Below are 22,646 nucleotides of genomic sequence, written 5' to 3' on the forward strand. Positions count from 1 at the left end.
GACACAACAACCAGATGTGATGGGTAGATGTCATGCAGATCTTGATTAGGACAAAATTACTGTCCAAAGACATTCTTGACCTTCAAGACAACTTTATTTTGCCCAGGTATTAGGTTGATACCAAGAAATTATGGTTTATTTTTTTAGGTGTGATAAGTACATTTTGGTTTTTATAAGAAAATGACCATATTTTCTAGGGTTGTTTACTAGAGGATGTAGGGATAAAATGACATGCTATCTGGGATTTGCTTTTAAATACTTAAGCAAAGAAAAAAGAAATGGGAGACTATATGAAGTAACTGGCAAGATCTTGGTAATTGTTAAATCAGGGTGATCAGCACATAAGGTTTGAATGGACTATTTATTTTAAAATACATTTAAATTTTTTCATGTATAAAAATTTATGTAAAGAAATTTGACACACTGATCTAGAAATCTTTGGTAATCTACAAAAGCTCCCAAATCTACAGTGCAGGGAATAGTTTATAAAAACATATGACTTTGCCTTTTACTCTTAAAATTTTCAAATAAGTACAAGATCCAGGCTCTGGAACTCCCAGCAGCCACAGAGCCTGAGTGGCTCTTCCACTTCCATGCCCCACTCCCATGTACACTCCATACCTATAGAGCAAAATGAACTTACCTGCCTCTCCTAGGCCAACAGAACGAGCCAAAAATTGACTTCAGAAAGCTCAGCCTCTTTGTCATGTTCCCAAATGGCTCTCAGACTAGGGGTGAGGGCTGTCGGGGGTCAGGGGTGAAGCTTTGCTTGTAACATAAAGTGATTTTTTCTGGCCTCTGATGTGAGGCAAGAGTATAAAGATGATCCCTGTTAAATCCTACTACTATAAGGCATGTTCCTTGGATGGATATGTACACATTCTTTTAATCTACATTTTAATCTCATTAATAACTACATTCCTGAGTTCCTTCAAAGAATAGTTACTGCAATTTTTAAGCAACAGCTTACTTTATATTCCATTTTACTCCCATCAGTGACACATGGAATAAATAGAGCTTGTAACTGGATAATACCCCAGTAGCTTCAAGCTCAGTGGCTACAGACTCTCAGGTCAGGGCTCACAACACGCAAATGATGGGGAAAAAATGACCCTTGGTTCCTCTTCCCTCAGTATGTCAGCTAATGATGTGAAACCCTGGTCACTATGACAGTGAATCCTTTTATTGCCTCACCTTGCTGGAAGCCATGAACAAGACACTTGTCTTCTCCTTTCTCCCTGTCTGAAAATGAAGGATAAAACACAGACAGCTCAACCAATTTATGTAATCTCTATAACTTAATTAACTACTTAAGTAGCAACAACAGGTAAACTCCAAATCAACTTTAGTGTCACGAGAACCCTTACATACAGTTAAAACCCTTTACCTATTGAGTTCATCGTTCTTTTTCTACCTTACAACTGCTTTCCAATACAATGCATTTGTAAAGTCACCATAATCACTTGAATTTCTGGGATATAAAATGCTCGCCCATATGAATAATGGGAATGAGAATGAGAATCCTCCAGATATGAGAATGCTCCTGCATATCCATTTCTATTCTCTAAGAATGCTACTTGTCTTTTTAAATATTAATAGAATTACCTGGGTTGATTTACCTTATATATGTGATTAGATATAATGAAAAATACCTCAGCCTCAAGTTTAAATCATTTTTATTTAAGCACTGATTTTACAAAATGTGATAGTTCAAAAGGTGAACTAAATTTATAACTTAATTTATTCATGTAAATTGCCTTCAAAGTCCATTGCAGCTAGATGTGTATGTAAGATTCTACATGCATTTTAGAAGGAGTCACACAGAAGCAGCTGCTTTTTCAATGAACTTGGCCAGTTTCACATCTCTTTTGGTCAGTCCGCCACAGTCATGCGATGTGAGCGTTATCTGGACCTAAGAAAAAGAGAAACAGTTTTTAAAACCCTGAGCTGCAATTCATGGTACTCTCCTTTGGTGGTTCAGAAATCAATCTATTACTCAGTATTTATCTTTGAGAACTGGGGAGATTAAATGATTTAGAAAATACTACATTATGAATAAGCAATGCATTTCCAAAACCCAGTAAACTCCAGGCTGAGCTCAGCAGCCACCCAGGGATAAAAAGGTTCTCTCATAAGGGCAAATGAGCTGCCAGAATCTCAAATCTTGACTCTTGGGGGAAAAGAGAGAGAGAGAGATTGAAGTTCCATTTTAACTCCCATTACTTTAATTACACTCTTTTCAGGCCACTGAGAAAAACTAAGCTATCAAATGTAATACCTTAGCAACCATGTTAAAAAAAAAAGCCCATTTCCAAATTAGAGAAGTTGGGGAGGGCAGTGGAAGAACAGACTGTTGCCTCTTGACAAACCAATTAGTAAGCAAAAGCAAAATTATGGGTAAAGAAAGGCAACTAGGAAATAAAAGCTTATGCTGGTACCTGCATCCTCTGAATTACTGCAATAAATCACAAAAATATGAAATTTTATTTTTTTAAAGAGGACTTTCAAGAGACTATAGAACCTCACAGAAAGCAGACGATAAGAAATTTCACATGGCATAACCATGAAGGTAAGGATACTTCGGGGGCAAGCATGAGTCTTCTCACTGTGCCCCCTGCTGTTACGAAGATCAGTTCCAATTGAGAATAGAGAATTTACTTGAACAAATTGATTTCAATGAGATTAAAAAAAAACATATCTTTCTGATTTGCTACCATTTCTTTCAATAATTTACCTTAAGAGGGTTTAAAAAATGTTATCTACATGACTGATATTCAAGCTTAATTCAGGAGTCTAATTTGGCCTGTTTTTCATAGTTTCAGTAGAAGACAAGCATGAAAATAAGGAACTTAGTCATTGTTCTTTTGAGTAATCTGAAATTTGTTACTAATTTGCAATAATACACAGGGATTCTGAGAGAAAGAATAAGAGAGTATTTTCCTAAGCACAATGAATGACACTTAGCTGCACAGGATGACAAGCAAGTAAGAAAGAAGTTTCTTAACTCCAAAATTAAGGTGATCCCAAAATAAGGCAATTCAGTTACCTTGTTGTACACATTGAACCATTCCGGGTGGTGATTCATCTTCTCTGCTTGTAGGGCAACTCGGGACATAAAGCCAAAGGCCTGCATAAGACGAAGTCAAAAGTGATGACTGACACTGCCCGTGCCCCCCTGAGAGGGACCCCAGAGCAACCCGATAAAGACAGGGTTAGGAAAGCCTAGAGAAGCAATAATAAAAGGGAGTGCTCTCCACAGAGGTGGGATAGCAGTGTAGCAGGACTGTGACCTGCTGCTGTATGTGAAAAACACTCAGGCTCAAATAAACAAACCGGGAAATTGGTCTCACCCAATGACCTGTCTGGACTGTTTAACTGTCCTCAGGATGAGACTCTATAAAACAGGGAATAATTTCCCTTCCACTCAGTGTCCTGGCTCTCAAATGGGGCCAGTGTACCTGGCCCCAAATCTTTAGCAGTCTCTTTTCCTGCAGCACTGCTCCTTTTGTTTTTAGTGACTGGGTTGCTAAGGTACTGACCACAAAGACTACGGGAAAATGTGAGAGTGTGTCTTAAGCGAAAGCTCTGGTAGAAGTGAACCACCATCCCATCCCCCAGGCAGGACAGAAGGGGATGAGAGACTATTTTCACTGACATCCAGAGTGGAACAGAAAAGAAGGGCTTGCCTGCTTAGGATCTTCTCGCTACTGCCTAGCACTGCCATTTCGAAGAGAAAACACTCCGCTTGGGGCAGACGGCTGCAGAGTCAGCCACAGGCCTGAGTGGGGACCTGCAGGGCACTGACTTCATACCACTGGGAAAGTGCAAACCTAATTTTGTTAAGCAGAAGGCAAACCTGTCCTGAGAGGAAAGAAAAACATTTTTTTTTTTTTTTTTGCTTGCTTTGCTTACTTTCAAATTTTTATGAGGGTAATTGCAAACAATAGAAGAGTTTGTCTCTTTCGTGTCCAGAAGGCAGAAATACTTGGTAAGGCTCTAAGGTAATGGCACATTAATTATAAAGTTACAGTGGAATTCACAGGGCAGTACCCATCACAGCCATATAAATATTTAACTTCTTTACCCCTATCTAGAAAAACCAATCTGATGTTAGTTGGGCTATGTTTTTTTGAATCACCAAATGACATAGGAGCACATTTCCAAGTTAACAGAAATATGGAAGATGTCATTTTCAAACAGTTCTGTCATTCATAATGGTTCTTATCTCACAATCGATTTCATTCAGGATAAAGATTTCCATTTTGACACTTAATGCCTGAAGGTTTTCCCTACTAAGAAAAGGAAGGAAGTTCAAGAAAAATCCACTTAACCATGCATGGACTTATCAGTGGACAAACAATATTCACTCTCCCACCCCTTCTTATTTCAATCTGATTCTCCATATTATGTGAGGCGGAAGGGGCAAGTCGAATGAGAAAGTTTGTTTTAACTATTAAAACAGAGTAAACCTGTACTAAATTATTATGAGAATTTTTACTCTGCTTGCTTCTAATGCCTTATTCTCATTTAGCTTTAGAAGATTTACAATCATATCACCACCCCTGAGAGACAGTAATACAGACATTAAGGACATGGATTTTTGAGCCAGGGAGCCAGGGATTCAAATCCCAATTCTATTACTCAACTGTCATGTGATTTAACTCTGAGCCTCCATTTTCTTCAGTAAAATGGGGATAATAATAAAAAGCTCATGTAATTATTTTAATTTTTTAAAAAGAGATGGGGATATAAAATTACTCAGCACAGCACCTGGCACAGAGTCAGAGATTACTAATGCACACAATGCTACCACTACAGCTTCTGGCCAAATGCACACCACAAACCTTACAAAACATAACGATAAGTAAAAAGCCCTCCCATGGTCTTGAGAACCTAAGATTCTAGTTGCTGTCTCTAGGAAGAATGGCCCTCGCATTTTCCCATGGGCCTTAAACAGAAACTGACACACATATATCAGACGAATAACACACTGTGGGATAACATTCTGAGGCACACTGACTGGGGAAAACTAGTGAATAATAAGAAATCAGGTGGCACAGTGGGTCACTGTCCAAGTTTTTAAGCCCTGTTGCCACAATTTCTTTGAACAAAGCCATCCAAAAAGGTCCAAAGTGATGCTTAGAATACTTTAACATTCCCAAGAGCCAAATGGACTGAATGAGTGTCTGATCTGAACATGGTCAGAAGTGATCCTCAAATCTCTGACCACCCAGCATGCTATCAGCATAGTAGCAAAATCTATTCCATCAAAAATATGACTTATAAGAGAACAGCCATATCATTAGAGGTATACTGATCAAAGAAAAAGCATCTACCCTATCTATATACAATGCTTAAAAGAAAAAAGGCACATCCAAAGATTCTCCAAATTTGCATTTTCCTTTCTTTTACATATTTCCCTTCAACTGTCACCTAATATTTACATTCAATAAAACATCACAAAGCCTAATAAACTATTTACACAGGATTTGCTCCTAATTCTTCCTTAGGAAAAGAATATTCAATCTTCTCTGGGAGCAAAAAGATAATTCCATAATTTTTCTTCCTTATAACAGAACCAAATAATCCTCCAAATATTTATTTTTAAATCTACAAATTAAAAACATCTATATCAGTACACATTCAAATTAAAGTAAAAGAATTTTTGCAAGGAAGTTAGATGAGTATGTAAGGAGAGGGAAAAAGAAAAACTTCAAAGGGGAATTCTGATTATCTGGAATATAATAAAGAAGGAATATGACTAAACAGCAGACTTGGCAAATCGTGAAAAGCATCTGTCCCTTCTTTCAAAGATTTATTTTTATAGCTGTAGCTACTTGTTACCAGGATGCCACTTGGAATCTAAAGGCCTTGAGCTAGCTAAATGCACAGGCTTTCTAAAACCATTCCATCAAAGAAAGTTGCTAACAGGCCAAGGCAGAATAGACACCAGCAATTAATAAGTTTAGAGAACAGGACTGAGAAAATGGACAGATGAAGTAGAAATCAACTAGAGTCAATAAGAACTAGAAAATAGTAAGTACAGAAAATGAAGTATATTTAACTTATAGACAATTGTTGTCAATAAAAGAACAACTTAAAAAAAAAAGAAGAAAGAAAAAAGAAAAAAAAAAACCCTGGAGATTTAATTCAAGAAAAACTTCCAAAAAGAAAAAATTTAAATCCATAGACTAAGAATTCATCCATTTCCATACATTCTAGTAAAGTTAATGAACTATGAAGATTTAAAGAATCCTTTTGGCATCTAGTCAAAAAGATCAATTCACCTATAATGATGAAAAGAATCTTACTGACTTTAAACTTCCACATATCAAATTCAACATACAAGCCAGAGGAGCAATGCCTATAACGACTTTAGGAAATCAAAGTGTGAAGAATTTTATACCCAGCTAAACCATTGCTTGAAATTAATGCAGAGGACATATGTTTTTTAAATGCAGTAACTCAGGGAATAATTTCCATTCACCCTTCTTGAGGAAATTTTTATTAAAGGATGAAATATATGTAACTAAGAGTTTAATGGAGAAACTATACCAAAAGTATTGGCAATGAGTAATAAATTCACTCAGCTCTAGAAATACATTTAAAACAACTGTGGGGGTTTATACTTACAGAATAAAATATAAATGTTATAAACTATTATTTTAATAGTTTTCCCTGGCAGTCCAGTGGTTAAGAATTTGCCTTGCAATGTAGGGGACACTGCTTCAACCCCTGGTCTGGGAACTAAGACCCCACATGTCATGGAGCAACTAAGTCCATATATCCCAGAGCCCATGCACCACAACCAGAGAGCCCATGCACCACAACAAAAGACCCCACATGCCACAACTAAGTGGAGAAGGCGATGGCAGCCCACTCCAGTACTCTTCCTGGAAAATCCCATGGATGGAGGAGTCTGGTAGGCTGCAGTGACTCAGTAGACTGAGTGACTTCACTTTCACTTTTCACTTTCATGCACTGGAGAAGGAAATGGCAACCCACTCCAGTGTTCTTGCCTGGAGAATCCCAGGGACGGGGGAGCCTGGTGGGCTGCCGTCTATGGGGTCGCACAGAGTCGGACACGACTGAAGCGACTTGGCAGCAGCAGCAGCAGCCATAACTAAGACCCAACATAGCCAAATAAATAAATATTTTAAATAGTTGAAAGAAATAGAAATAGGGAAGGTAAATGAAAGTTTAAAAAAATCTTTAAAAGCTGAAATATCAAATGTTAAAGATACATGTATATTTAAAGGTGTAAAACATAAGCACTAGAACTAAAAAATAATATGTACTAAAACTGTATGGTAAAGGGATGAGAATGGGGAAGTAACTACAATTACAAGAAAAATTTTAAAACATACAAAAAATGATTTTTAAACAAAGTTGATACAAATAAACTTTAAAACATAAGATAGTTCTCTGAGACAGAAAAATGATCAAAATTGACTTTAGAAGAGAAAAAAATTAATTAAATAACTGTAAAAGAGAAATGTGTCTAACAGTAACACCCAAATGTAACCCTTCCCAATCATTTCACAGAGGAATTCTACCAAACCTATATGGAACAGTTAACTCTAATACTGATTAAACTATTCCAGAGCAAAGAAAAAGAAGGATATTTCCAGATTACTTCCCTAACCTATAATAACAGTCTCCAAATTCTCACATAGATAGTACATAATAATGAAACTATAGATTTCATATTAATTGAAATCCTAATAAATAAAACTTTGAGTACACTGGAACAAAACACCATGAGCAAATAGGATTTTTTCCAAGAATGCAAGGATAGTTCAATATTGGGGACCTGTTAATATGATTTACCATACTAATAAATCAAAAGAGAAAAATTATATATGACTTCTATAAATTCTAAAAAGATATTTGATACATTCAATATTTTTTATGCATGAAAACTCTTAATGAAATAAAAACATATGGGCTCCTTAAATGAGAGAATATATTCTCAGTTCAAAAGGCAACATCTTTCTTAACAAGGAAACACGGGAAGAATTCCCACCGAAGTAGAAAATAAACAAGCCCCCACCCCCACAAAAGTCAATAGTCTTCTTATAAAAACAATGAATTAGCAAAGATACTATAAGAAAAGTTCCCACCTAAAATGGCACCAAAAATTATCTAAAAGTAAAGCTTAACAAGAAATGCATAAATTCTACATGCAGAAAACTTTAAACCACTACTTAAAAAAAGATTACTACATTAAATGTTTTTCTGTATGACAATAAAAATCAACAAACAAATTAAAAGACAAACAACAAACTTTATTTGCAGTACACATTTCCTCAGCATGTAGAGAGATCTGATGAATAAGAAAAAGACCAAACATGCAATTTTTTTTAATGGGTAAGGACATAATAGCTAACAGAAAAGAAATCAAATAGTTTTTAAACATAAAAATTGCCTAACTCCATATATGGAAGTACAAATTAAAACTAAGTTATTTGTCAATTTTATCTCAAAAAGTCAGGGTGTGGGGAACTAAGTTAAATCTCTTGTTTGGCAAAGATCAAAAAGTTTGATAATATTCTGCTAGTGAAGGTACAGGAGAAAAGGCACTTCCATATATTTTTGGTGAAAATAAATTAATACAATAATCACTATGGAAGAGAACATGACAAGATCAAAATTAAAAATGCCTATGCCCTTAGGAAAATAGGATTATGCCTTTCAGCCAAGCAATTCCACTTCTAGGAATTTTTCCTGCAGACATACCCATACAAAAATTACAAGAATGGTCACTGCAACACAGTCTTTAACAGTGACAGGGCTGAAAGAGCCACATGTCCATCAATAAAGAACTGACTAAACTATATTTCACGGTATATTTATTCACTGGAATACTACGTAGCCATTAAGAAGAAGGAGAAAACTATTTATCCTCTGACTAGAAATACCTCCAAGATATATTATTAAATAAGAAAAAAATGGGTAACAATAGTCTATAAGTTGTATGAAAAGGAAAGAAAAGAAACCACGTGAATTAACATCTCTGGAATGACATACATAAGGATCCGCTAACAGTGAGTGATGGGGGTTGGGGAGAGGGAGAACTGGACGGTTAAGAATCAGAAAGAGGAAGAGGAAGAGGCTTACTATACTCTTTGGTCCCTTTTAACTTTTGAACCAATATATACATGACCTATTTTTAAAGCTGGGTAGGGAAAAAATGAGGAAACCATGCAAATGAAGGTCTCACTGTAAAGGGAACTGGGATCCTGCAATGTATGTAACCTGGTTCATATTAAAATATTTTGGCTCACATTAACTTCTTAACATATGCCTACCTGTTTAGGTGGGTTTTTAGTGCCAATTTACAGCATAGTTTGTCTATGAGCCATATTCTGTTGAGCCACGGCCATTTCAAACAAACATATGTCCAACAAATAGCATATAATGGCTGATAATGGTTTCAGTCTTTCCTCTATTGCAAATTACAAACATTTTATGAACAAGTCCATGAATGCATGATGAAGTATGACTTTTTAAGTCACTCTGCCATTTTAAGGAATGTAAGCATTACAATCACAGTAAATCGGGCCAATGGAGTTTGTCATTTGGAAATCTCCAAACCATCAGCAATTAAAAGATTTTTCCATGAACCCCCAAATCAAGTATTCTTTGGGAACCTTAATTTTTCTTAAAGTTCCTTTTGTTTCAGTTTACTCCATGAAAATATGAAAGACTATCAGATGCACAAAACTGAAACAAAACCCTGTATTGATCTGTGAAATGTTTAACAGCATCAGCTTCAGTCCAAATAACATGTATGATTTATTAAAGTTCTAAGACTTAACTTCTAGCACATATTTACAATATGAATCTGTCATTACTCAGAGCAATTCTCTTTGATATGTTCTTTAAGTCAGCTGCCTTTTATATTTTGATTATAGACTATTTTAATTACACACTAAAAAAGAACACATCTCCCACTAAGAAAATGAGCACCAGCAACTCCAAAGTAATTTCCCCAGTACAATCTCCATTAAGCCTCTAAATACTTCCTTTACTAATTCAATGAATTAGAACTCTATTGTTTATGAATCACCTTCATGTTTGTAGGCCTATAACCCTTTTTTTTTTTTATAAAATACAATTGCTATGGAAGGAAACGATATTTATGTCTGATTAGAAATGAAAACACTATTACATAAATCAGTTCGGGCATTTCTTCACGTCTTGAAACATGATCGGCAATTTAGTCTAATTGGTGATCAAGGAAACTATCTTGTGATCAATTAAAGTAATTACCAGATTCCGGCAACACAACCTACCTTAATTTTAGCTAGAGTCTGCACTTCTTCAACTTTAATTAAAAATAATGAAAATTATTAAGCAAAATGCAGAGCAAGATCATTGCCAAGCACGCACATGTCACAGGACAGGACCTTCTCTTGGTGTTGATGACTGATCAACCACATAAACATTGCTTGGTACACCAAGGAAGGCATTCTTTGCCCTAGAATATGACTTCATGTCTCACAATGACTTTCTCTGAAAAACACGGGCAACTATTCTAGTTGCTGCAAAGAGAACACCAGATCTTAATCTGCAGGCAACAGAAGAATATTCTCAATTAACAACACAAGAAATGTGCAGAGCAGATCCAACCAAAGATGTATTTGATCATGTTTTTTCCCTCTAAACTGTCACTGGTATGTTGACACAGTGGTCAACTGCAGAAACTTCAGGGTCAGAGACCTAGGTTCAAGTCTAGCTCTTTTGTTCACTAGTTATTTGACCTCAGAGAAATTACTTAACATGTGAAATGAGCCTCAGTTTTCCCATATGTAAAAAGGCGATACCTCATGTAGCAGACTTTACAGTATGACAGGCATTCTACTAGGTGCTCAGTTAACGCTATTATTAATTATCATCACCACCAACACTTCAACATTATAGTGCCTAGACTCTGGAAGGGAAGGATTTCTTTTCAAACTCAGTACAAGAACAATAGAAAGACCAAAGAAATTCATCTTTGCAAGGCTGAGAAAACCAGCAACATATTTAAAACTATTTCTCTATGTGGGTACCCTCAAAAGAAGATTTCCAGTGGAACTGGCAATCTGTCAGGAAGCATCTTAGCCAAGCAGGTGACTCACATCTCCCTGAGAAGCCAAACGAAAGGCCTTACCTGAGGACCATTCCCTAGGCAGTCCAGCATGTGTGCGTCTGGGGCAGACAACCCCCACCAACACGGGGCCTCTAGTCTACCTGCCTTTTACATGAGCCACTGCAGAGCCCAACATTCCCAATAACCCACCCAAGAATATCCAACTCTGAAATTAAACCGGCTTCCCCAGGCTCTTAAGACAATGTCCACAAGCTACTGAATGAGCAGACGCTCTGCTGTGCCCTAGGCTGAATTAGTGCCCTTTCAGCTGTTGGTAATAAGTACACCACCTGTGAGAGAGCACATACTTCTAAATATTACCTTCGAAAGCTGTACTCACAGAACCATAATATTTTTAGAGCCTTAAAAATAAGTTCCTCAGTCACCTTTTTTTTGCAATAATCATAATATCTTAAACAGCCATTTGGAAAAAATAAGGCAGCTCTTTTAGCTAATTACACAGTACTACCTTCAATACATACCGTTAAATGAAAACACAAGGTACAAAACAGTTTTCTTTGCAGAATTAGGATTTATAATTACATTGGTAAACACCTCCTGAATTCCCAGGCTAGGGAGATGACTGTTTGACAGAGGTCCACTAGCATGAATCCACTCTTCTCAAGGCAGCGGAGATAAGCAACATAAACACCTGTACACACAATTTTACCTAAGAGCCCTTCGTTTCTGTTCTATTTTCAGTGAACGTTCTCTAACTACAATAGTTAGACTTCACACAGCTCTCTCTGTGCCAAAAAGACATTCTGACCAAGACGATCACTCACTGAGAATACTTTATCCCTGAAAAGACACCATTCATTTCCGAATTCCTCTGCACGTATATTTAAATCATATGTCCCCATGTCATCAGTAGCTACTACTGGGCAGACAAACAGCTCAGTCTGATTAGTTTCCTCTAGAATTTCTCACAATCCATTAGTTTTGCTCTCCTGGAATCAGGAGAAACAATGGTTTCAAAATCACTCAAGAAGTCATTTACACCAAGTTCACCAATGTCAAAATAACTTTTGATGCCTTGCTGTTGACTGCTGCTATTCATTATTGCCAATCAATTGCCTCAGAAAAGTTCTTTTGGAGGTTTTCTTCCCTAATCTGCTGATAATCCATATTTGTTAGCTTTCAGGAGTCTTATAAAGGGCGAGTATGGCAAGGACTACCAAAGTTTTTGTTTTGTTTTAGCAACCCTTTGAGAATTACAATTTACACTCCTTTATACTGTGATCATCATAAAATTTATAAAAATTCAAATTTATATAGAAAAAATATCCCTAGGCTTCAATGTCATGCATCCAAACCATATATGGGGAGTATCTGGCCAAATACATTTTTTTTAATGGAATAATATGCAAAATAGCAGTTTATTCCCTATCTTTTCTTCTTTATAATCAACTGTTTCCTTTTAATAGATGCAACTAGTACTTACACGATATAATTCCAGTTTATATCTGATAGGAAACTTCCTTGCCTTATTTTTTATATATATGCACTTAATTTTAAAAAGAGAAAGAGAGAAAAGGTGAAAAGGTTTCTTTCTGCCCAAACTGGATGTGTTAAATTAATCTGAAAGTCAAGATCCAGTAACAATAACCAAAAGGGTAAAGGAAGAAAATAAGGGCTCAGGGCAAAAAGAACACCCGATCCCCCACCATCTGGGGGTGGGAGCACTCAAAAAGTATTTTAAAGAAACAAAGTAGTATCTAATCTGGCTTAATGGTACAGTAAATACATTTTCTACAAGCAGTATACATTTTGTAAAACAGTCTCATTCCACTTCACATCACAAAATATCCGATGGTATAAAAAGGTCTGTACAGCATCAGTGAATTCATACTTATCCTTTCTTTCACTATTTTTAAACAGAATCAAGTCTCCTTGTAAGAGTTTTTAAGTACAGTTTCAGCAACACTTGCCAATATTTTCTGTAGGAAAAATATATCACCCAACTATTCAAGCCCCATCAGACATCCTGATCATTCCACAGAGGACATCCAGTGATAGACGGCTGCAATGAATCACCGGGAGAAAACAGTCTGCCAGACCCACATCTCAGAAAACGATGCCAATCCTGAAGAAGCCGGTGCAGATAGAGACCATCCCATAAGTCGTCTGTATTTATTTGTTTCAAAGTGCACACACAGGTTATGAACTTGGAAAGGTCCATGAACTTGTCAGTCTTCAGACATTGAGCTGAAGCAAACCACAAGTATACTCCGAGTTTATCCTCAATCTGTTATGATGAGGCTTAAGGAGAGCTCTATTCCTACCCTTATTGATGAAACTAGGGACTTTTTCGGTTTTATGTTCTAAACAGTATTACTAAAGAATTAAAAGAAAAATATCAAGGTCTGAGGCACAAAAAGTAGAAAAAACTTAGCACTTATCCTATTTTTGGCATCAAAAGATCACAAGGTCTGTTGGGGAGTCAGACGGTGGAGGGTGGGAGGGGGGCCCAGGTGTCATCATATTCCAAAAAGTTCTAACCCCAGCTCTGCCTCATTCTATGGCCTCAAGCAAATCCTTAATCTGTCTCACCTCTCCCAGTCTCTGTAAACCAGAGGCTCTACTACTTCTTAAGCTCACTCTCAGTGTAAGGAGGTCTGATAAGAACACGTAGAAAATGTGCTACTGTGGGACACTGAAAAAGCTCCAATTTGTTTAAATCCCACACCAAGTAATTTCATGCCATTTTTTTAATCTAGAAAATTTGTCCTGTGTGGCCAAATAAATTTAGATGCCTCCCGAATACAAACGAAAAACCGTTTCTTGTTTAAAATTCACAAATAAGGCGACTAACTCAGAAAACCAGTAATGAGAATTATTTAAAAGAATAAATGCTTATTTAAATCAATTCTTTTTGTAATATTCTTACATAAATTACCTTAACTTTAGTTGTTGATCAAGTACAGTTTTGAGGTTTGGGTTGGTTTTTGCCTTTTTTTTTTTTTTTTTTACTAATCCACAAAGTCCTGAAAGGAAAAAAGAAAAAAAAGGTTTGTTTTCCTGGACGTATGTAAGTGGGAAAGTTTTTCTCCACCTTAGAGCAGGCTCCCATACAGTTCCACCCCAGAGCAGTTGCCTTCTCTGTGCAGGTGAAGGCTGGCGGGCAGGCAGCACACAGCAAAGCTTCATCTCTGCACCAAGACCTGCGCTCACGATCCCACTCACAATCACGTCAGAGGAAAGGACCACAAACTGGCTTTAAGACACGAGGACAAAGAAAGCATACGGATCCCAATGGAGTGAGAGCACTTCGCCATTTGATGCAACTGCTAAAGAGAATTTCTTCCCTTTTGTTTTTAAAAGTTTATTATTTCATACCTTATGCAAATCATACTTTATATATTAGGCAATAATATTTGAGAAATACTCAAGTCAAATTAAAGGCTTCAATAGCCTTGCCAAAAAGCACTGTGATTTTCCTATAAAAAAATTATTCCAATTTGTTGATCTTACATAGGATGAAACATACTGTAACAATCTTCATAATTTATGTCCTGTTGGGACACAATGATTTAAAGTAACATAATACAGAGCCGCATCATGGCTAATCTAAACCACCTGACCAGATAAACACCAGCTTCCCTTCTCTCTTCAGCAAGGGCATTTCTGTTTATTGTCATATCATTTCCTCATTCTAAGAACATGCAGAATAAATGCAGCCAACCTGCATTTCAGTGGAAGGCTGAGCTGGCCTTTCCCATGTCAGGAGGTTTGTGTGCACACAGGTACCAGTACAATGTCAAGGGCTTACAAGACACAAAACAATCCAAGAATTCCACCCTCAAAATCATTTACAGCGAAGCAAATATGGATTCATCCAGTACAATGTGGACCAGGTGTGGTGTTATAAACCACAATCTTTGGGCTTTTTTTTCCCCAATATATATAATGTCACTGAAGAGGTAATTCTTTAAAACAAATTATGTGGCTTACTATGAGCCAACTTTTTATAAATGCTTCAATCATGCCTCTTGCCATGCTCACAGGCACTCATGATCTGATTAACCGAAGTGAAATGCCCGCATTAACCAACGTCCTTCGGGGGTGAGGAATCTTGGTAGAGGAGAAAGACAAAGAGCCCTTATGGCACGAACCACAGCCATTTCTAGTACACAACTGCACAGGCAGATTTCAAATAGCAAGCTTTCTCCAGGGTCCCAATCCCTTCACCCTCCTCCCATACGCAAACCTTACTGGGCAGAGTGAGGTTTTCAGGGGGACTTCAGGGAAGGGTTTAAATTTCAGTCATGAAAGAAAAAGTGCAGGAACACATGTGCATTCGGCAGATAACAATTCACTGAAAATATTTTAAATCAAAACAAAACGCCTGTCTGACCAAATTTTTATAAACTTGGTTAGGAAAGAGGAAAACAAACAATTGTTTAAGGGTGGTTTCAAATATTGCTTTCTGCTATTACTGAGAATTTTCAAAGCTTTCCATGCTCCATTGGAAACAGCTCTGCTTCACAAACTGTTCTGGTTGGTCCTGCCAAAGAAATGGTCTGATACACTTTATTACAAGTTGATCGATTTGCTTACCCAGGCAAATATATATAATTATCTTTGCCCATGAAGACCAGAGTAAAATAGGATTCTTCCACTGAAAGCAATGAGATTACTTAAACACAGCTGGGTAAGACAGCACTAGCAGATACTCAGCATCTGCATCCCAATCCCAGCTCCACTGAAGTCCACACTACATCCTAGTTTAAGTCCACCCGTTCCCGAATGTGCAGAAGCTAACCGACCTGACTAGCGCCATTTTTCAGTCTCAGCCACGCATATCTGCAGAGCAAAGGAGACAGCAAGTAGTTACATTTTTATCACAATCTGGAGCTTTTTGATTTGAGAAATTAAAGGGAAAATATCCTTTTGGAATATCGTTTTTCAGGCAATAGACATTTATAAAATAACGAGTTTAAACCTAATCTTTGCACATTTATAAACAAGTAAGGTAGCAAGTTACAAATCTGCAGTATCATGGATGACATTCCAAGTTAGCGCTCTCAACAGTGAATTTCGGTTAAAAGTGGATCTTTTCCACCCTAAAGTACTCAGTACGTGGACTGAGGCCCCACTTGTGCTCTATCTTGGCACCTTACGCACACCTTCCCCAGATTTCCAGAGCCACTTCAAAATCAGCTCCTACTGCTCTGAGGTCTTAAGGGCTTAGATCACTACAGATTTCACTGGCTTCATGTATGGGTGGGGTTCTTTAATGACAAACAGCCTTGCCACTGGGCTTATATGTGAATGTCTCCAAGTCCTGTCCTTCACACAATCCTGAACCTTAATTTTTTATTAATCTGTATACCAGAAGGTTGTCCCAGCAATTTCATTTTTAGATCTATACCTTAAGGACACTCTCACACCTGTCCACAAGGAAATAAAAGGATGCCTGTTAACAAAACTCACTGTAGTAATGAACATCAGAAAAAACAAATGTCCATCAATAGGGAAACAGATAAAGTGTGGTTAACTTATTCATATTTTAAAACTGTTTTGCAGAGGAAATGAACATTTTAAAAACACATCTACTGTAACAGAAGCATACAATGAGATGGAAAGAATATCAATCCAAGAATTCAGAACCTGTGTTCTAGACCCAGATCTTGAGCAAGCTACACGTCCTGCCTAGGCTGAGATTCCCCCATCTGGATACAGGGAGATGATGTGTACCAATCACACAGCACAGTGCCCTCACACACAAAGTGAAGTTCAACAAAAAAGAATATTAGCTAATTACAATAGCGGCAGCATGCGATGGAATACTACTCAGCCATAAAAAAGAATTAAATAATGCCATTTGCAGCAGTATGGACAGACCTAGAGATTATCATACTAAGTGAAGAAAGAGAAAAATAAATATAATATTACTTAAATGTAAAATCTAAAATATGACACAAATGCTGCCATATTTAAAATAAAGTTTTTCCATGAAAAAAATAAAATAAGAACTTATCCACAGAACAGAAAGAGTCACAAGTCATAGAGAACAGACCTGTGCTTGCCAAGGAGGAAGAGGGTCGGAGAGGGATGGATTGGGAGTTTGGGATTATGCAAACTAAATAGATGCAAACTATTACACAGAGAATGGATAAACAACAAGGTCTTACTGTATAGCCTAGGGAACTACATTCAATATCCTGTGACAAACTATAATGGAATATTTATGAAAAAGAAAGCATATATATGTATAACTGAGTCACTGTGCTGTACAGGAAAAATAGTGTGCCCTGTGGAAGGATCAATCCCCAGAGCAGACTTCTCTGGGACCTGAGGTCTTATCCTCAAATATTTCTCCCAGCCATGCATGTGACTGTGGGCACACCACCCAACCTTCTTTTTTTTTTTTTGGCCACACCGTATGACTTGTGAGATCTTAGTTTCCCAAAGCCCCTTGGCAGTGACAGCACAAACCACTGGGCCACCAGGAAAATTCCCACTATCCAACTTTCACACAGTTTCCAATCTGCCCAGGAGAGGACTCATTGAGGGGTAGAGAGAAGGCCCAGGAGTCAGCATACAAAAGAGCTCTCTCTGTTTTTGTTTTTAGTGCTTAGAAAACAGAGTACTGCTCTGAAATGATCTGCATCTTAAGTTTTCAAAATTATAATATCGGTAGAGTTTCATAATGAAGTTAAAGTCTCCATTACCCTCTTGGTTTGCCTAATCTTCTCCAAGCACCCAGTGGAAAACCTGGGGCCATGCCTACCTGGTAGTCTTACTGTATTCTTCATGGAAATCTTCAGAATTATGGCCAGTTGCAAATCCAGAGTTATAGTAAAACAAAAAAAAATACGCTCATCTGTAAATATGGGGGGTGGGCATGAGACCAGAAATAAACTGGGGGTGGTTCTGAGAGAAATGAGCAACGCCAACAGCCATCCTCCATGAGATTAACAGGGTCAGAGTTGCCAGAGCCTGAAACCCCAAGGCACAGAAAAGCATGCCTTACAATTTTTAGCCTGAATTCATTTTCTTTACAAAAAAAAAGTGTGCTACTTTAACGTTAAGTCTTATCTGGACTCACGCAGTATGTTATGGGAAAGTGCCTGAAAAGTCCTGTGATACAGAAAGACCCAGAAAGGAAAATGTACACTCCCCCTCCCGCTCAGCCTTGGATTCCTCTTGCAGGAGGAAGAGGGTGGACCAGGGCGGCAGGGCTCCTCCCACTTTGTGACTTGACAACCAGCATAAGGAGCTAAGTGCTATGTTCCCTGATGATTAACAAAACATAGAAAAGATTCTTCTCATTGCACAGACTGGGGTTTTCCTAGGCCAGCAACCATATTGTTTAGGAAGTGAGAGTTTGTTTCTTCATGGTAGTCAAGAAAGAACCTAGAGCTCTCTGTCTGGCATAAATGACCTATTTGGGAAGGCAGAAGCGATTTTACAAGCTCCAGTAAAACTTTACGGTAGTTAAGTGTTCAACTGATCTTTCGGTTTCATACATTGTGAGAGCAGACACCAAGTCACAAATACCTGTCTCAGCCTTTCACAGAGAATTTTGAACCTTCTTGTGTGTTTGTTTTTCTTATGAGTTTCTGTTTCCTTCCTTAGATGCACCGAAAGTTTTAGGCCTAGAGGTTGTGCTGACACATGGTAGATGCTGCACAGGATTTAAGTAGTCTCTGTGTTTTGGCAGACTGGGGCACTCTGCATCACTTTCTCCTGACTGCCTCAGATGTGGGTAAAACTCCTTTCAAAAATGGTAAAGGTTCCTATGACCCAGAAGATGACCCTCACATATTTAGGCATTAACAGGTTATGGACATAAGGTTCTAAAAATTTCAGAATCTCAAAAAAGAAGAAGAAACAAAAACCAAAACCTGAAGATAAGAAAATCATCTGGCCACCTTCTTATTGTGTACCAGTTTCTAAGAAGGCAGGGCCATACTGATTAATGACAATGAAAAGACACACACATGCCTTTTTTAGAAGGTTCAAGGTTGGTGTTTTCTCACAAAATTCAATACTATTGAGTATTTTCTTCCAATATATTTCCTTTAAGCAGAAAATATGATTAGGTATATTCCAAATACGTTTTTTGAAAGACTAAAAACATAATAATGAATTTAAGAAAAATCTGCTCACAAATCTGACAAGAGAGAAAATAAAAGTCAAATTATTGTAAATACAGGTAGGCTCTATTTTTAAAACTTTAAAAATTAAAGCTAAATAAAGAGATTTTTTTTTTCTTTTTGTTGCAACACCTTTGTTTTGCCACTTGTAACTTTATGAGTTAGTAAGAAATGACTTTGTTTACATCAAAACAAATGGGGAATAGTTTGGGTTTTGCAATTTTTAAAAGTTGGTAATAAGTTCCTTTAAAAGCACTCTAAATATACATATGTGTGTGTGTGTGTGTATATATATTAAAGTAATTAAAACTGCCAAACAAAATGTTTGAATTTCAGACAGCATTTAAATATCCTTGAGTTCACAGCCTCCTAACCCTATTCCTTCCTCCGCCCCACAGTACCTCCACTCAGCACCACTTTTCTGCCTCTACCCTCACACAGAAATGAGTCAAAGGTTAATTTCCAATCTAAGTCAAATTCTAATCCAATGTGCTCCCAAAGTACCCCACCCAACACACAAAACTACCATGCAAACAGTCTTCTCCAAAGTGGGAGGTTCACGAGAGGGTGACAAACACTCGAAAAAGAGTGAAAATCAGCTATAAAACTCCAAAATCCCACTGATACCCACTCCCTACTATACATAAAATGGTCAGTTCAGGGAAAAACCTACTTCTGTATCTCTCTATTGCCATTTCTTAGTGAGAAAATGACTTTTGAAAGCTAGTCAAAGAACCACGAAAGACACGGCTGACAGCCACCTCTGATTTCACTCTGGCGCCCAGCATCTACGGCAGCAGTGATGGAGCTCGAAGCATTCCTGGCGATCAGCACCAAAAGGCAGCGACATCACAGGCATGAGTGCTCCAGGAACTGCAGACCAGAATCAAAACCTCGAACCCTACACTCAAGAGCTAAAACGTTTCCTCATGTGAGCAAGAGAACCACCACTAACAATCTTTGGAAATAATATTTGAGTCTTGGCTCAACTGGATAATTTTGTTCTGCACCAAAACCGTTCAAATTCCCAAAGTCTACGGGCAGATTCATACTAATTTCAAGACACAGTTTCCTTCCAAACCCAATGAAATGAAAGGCAAAAACCAGCAAAAGGAAAAAAAAAAAAAAACATAAGATGGCTTGCCATTTTATGAAAAACAAATGAAGAATTACATTCACATCACACTGATAAACTGAGAGGCTGCCAGTGGTTTTCAGGGCAGATGTAACATTTTAACAAATGTGATTGTTTGTGAACGAAATAATTCTGATCAAAAACTTAATTGCAGCCAAAGTGAGCCCTGCGCTGTGTCACCATAATCCATTCTGACAGGAAGCAGTGAGTGGAGATTCCTACTGTGAACGGAGCACATGTGAAAGGTCAGCTTTGGCCTGGAACTTCAAAACCGTTAACGTGTAAAACAGTGTGCATTAGAGCCCGGAACGGCTAACCACTGGATTAGCGGATGTCCGCTATGTGGGTCTGATGTGCTTTTGGCAGGTAATGGTTAATTTGTAAATAGGCAATGTATTATAACTTTCTTCTTTGCCTCTTCCCAACATTTACCAGCAGAACTCACTCTTAATTACAGACTCAGAATATTACAAAATTAGATTTATAGCATGGTCTCATTATAACAAAGTTCTTGTTTGTGAAATGAAACTTATTTTTAATAATTTATGAAGGAAAAGTTACATGCATTTTTTAAATGTTTGATGAATGAAAACTTTTTTCATGTAAAATGAATATATCTGTTCACCAATAGCAACTGTATTATAAAAGCCAAAATTTGCCAAATGAGGATTTCATTATAAGAAATGGATAATTTACTCACATATTATAATCTGAAAAACCAATTACATGATACTATTTTGCATGGCTTAAAAAAATTCTGAATAAAAAAGCAGTTAATAACAGTTTTCATTTTCCAATGAGCTGTTACTTATGAAAGAACCAAGCTAAATATTGCCTTATAAACCAATGCATATGAAAGTACTTTATATATATTTAATGCTATAAAATCGGTTCATTTGGCTTTAAATTAGCCATTTCTCTCATATATAAACCACTTAAAGGTAATATGGCATTAATGAGTGAGAAAAGTCGACACTGTGCACTTCCTTGATTATTTTAGGATTTAATTCATTTCTGAGTTGAGGAGAAACAGCACTTCTCAATGAAAACAAGTAGGTCTTCTACAATAAGTTTTATTTCTATTCTCAAAATCAGCCTTCTAAAGCTACATCTCTGGCCATTGGACAGATGCAGCTCCTGGGCCCTCTACAGACTAAATACAGAAATCTTGAAGATGGCTACATGGGAAGGGTAGCCTCATCACCAGCAATCTCATGATTCCTATCCCCTTGAGAATGTCCACAGACACCTTTAGAAACAAAATCATACATGTGCTACTAACTGCAATGGAAGGCTGAGAACATGGTCAGCAAAACAAGTTACCAAATTATGTTTCTGCTTTCCATACTGGATCTGAAAACAAAACCTTCAACATACTTAGAAGATTCAGAATCTCCCTAATACTCTGCTTCTGAAAGTATGGACTGTGTACATTTACCAACCACCTTCCTAGACTCTAGCCCTTCAAGGACCTTACAGTGTGGTGGAAGAGGGCAGACAATCAACCATAAAGACCTGGCAGGAAGTAAAGGAGGTAGGGAGGAAGCAATCGAGAGAGGCTGTGTGAGTGAGCGGTGCTGGGCATCATACCCATTTTACCCTCCTCTCCACAGACACAACAGCAATCCACATTCCTAAGTAGAGCACCTAAGTCACCATAGGAGCTAAATTTATCCCAAGTACAAAACTTAAAAAAGAGATGTGTAATTCACACATAAAAAAATATTTCCGAATTGGTCATTAAGGTATTTTCTTATACTGTTATGTGATTGACTACACCTGGTAACACACTAAATATATATAATTTTATCTTCACTCCTAATCATTTTTTCCATCACCACAACCTTTTCAGCATAATAATTCTTGGCCACCATTCCACTTCCTTGGTGAGGCTCAGGCTCAAAGAAGCTCATGGACTTCCCTCCGGAAAGGTTACCAACAGAGCAGAAACTGCCCCTGCACTGTTTCAACTTAAAATGGGCACGCCCACCCAGGGACACGCCCACTCACGGACACGCCCACTCACGGACACGCCCACTCAGGGACCCCTGTGCCCAGGTGCTTTCACCGCACCTGCAATCCATGCTTAGGATTCTCTCACTCAGGAGCAAGATTAGTACTAAGGCAATTACAACTATTGATTCCGAAAGAGATGTTGCTTATTTCTTAATTGGCTTATGTTTGTTTACAAGTCTTAAAAACAAATGTCCAGAAGGCTGAACTTACACTTTAATTCACAAACACAAAGAAATATGTTGTTACGGGTTTC

The 22,646-nt window shown here is 37.5% G+C and overlaps 1 protein-coding gene across 5 annotated transcripts in view; it reads right to left on the reverse strand.

The window, feature by feature from the left end:
• Nucleotides 1-1,659: 1,659 nt before the first annotated feature.
• Nucleotides 1,660-22,646, reverse strand: part of PCBD2 (pterin-4 alpha-carbinolamine dehydratase 2) — a 41,875-nt gene continuing 20,888 nt past the window's right edge. For 3 of the 5 annotated variants that reach the window (XM_027546459.1, XM_027546461.1, XM_027546460.1), the window contains exons 3-4: nt 3,047-3,127; nt 1,660-1,912 (exon numbers count right to left, since the gene is read on the reverse strand). In XM_027546459.1, coding sequence (XP_027402260.1) covers nt 1,817-1,912; nt 3,047-3,127 — 177 coding nt within the window. In that variant the 3' untranslated portion in view covers nt 1,660-1,816. Of the gene's footprint in view, nt 1,913-3,046; nt 3,128-3,350; nt 5,967-14,036; nt 14,138-22,646 lie in introns of those variants that run through there. The other 2 variants (XM_027546462.1, XM_027546463.1) reach the window with 2 other exon arrangements.

The sequence above is a fragment of the Bos indicus x Bos taurus genome, chromosome 7, assembly GCF_003369695.1.
Source record: "Bos indicus x Bos taurus breed Angus x Brahman F1 hybrid chromosome 7, Bos_hybrid_MaternalHap_v2.0, whole genome shotgun sequence".
Taxonomy (NCBI): Eukaryota; Metazoa; Chordata; class Mammalia; order Artiodactyla; family Bovidae; genus Bos; species Bos indicus x Bos taurus.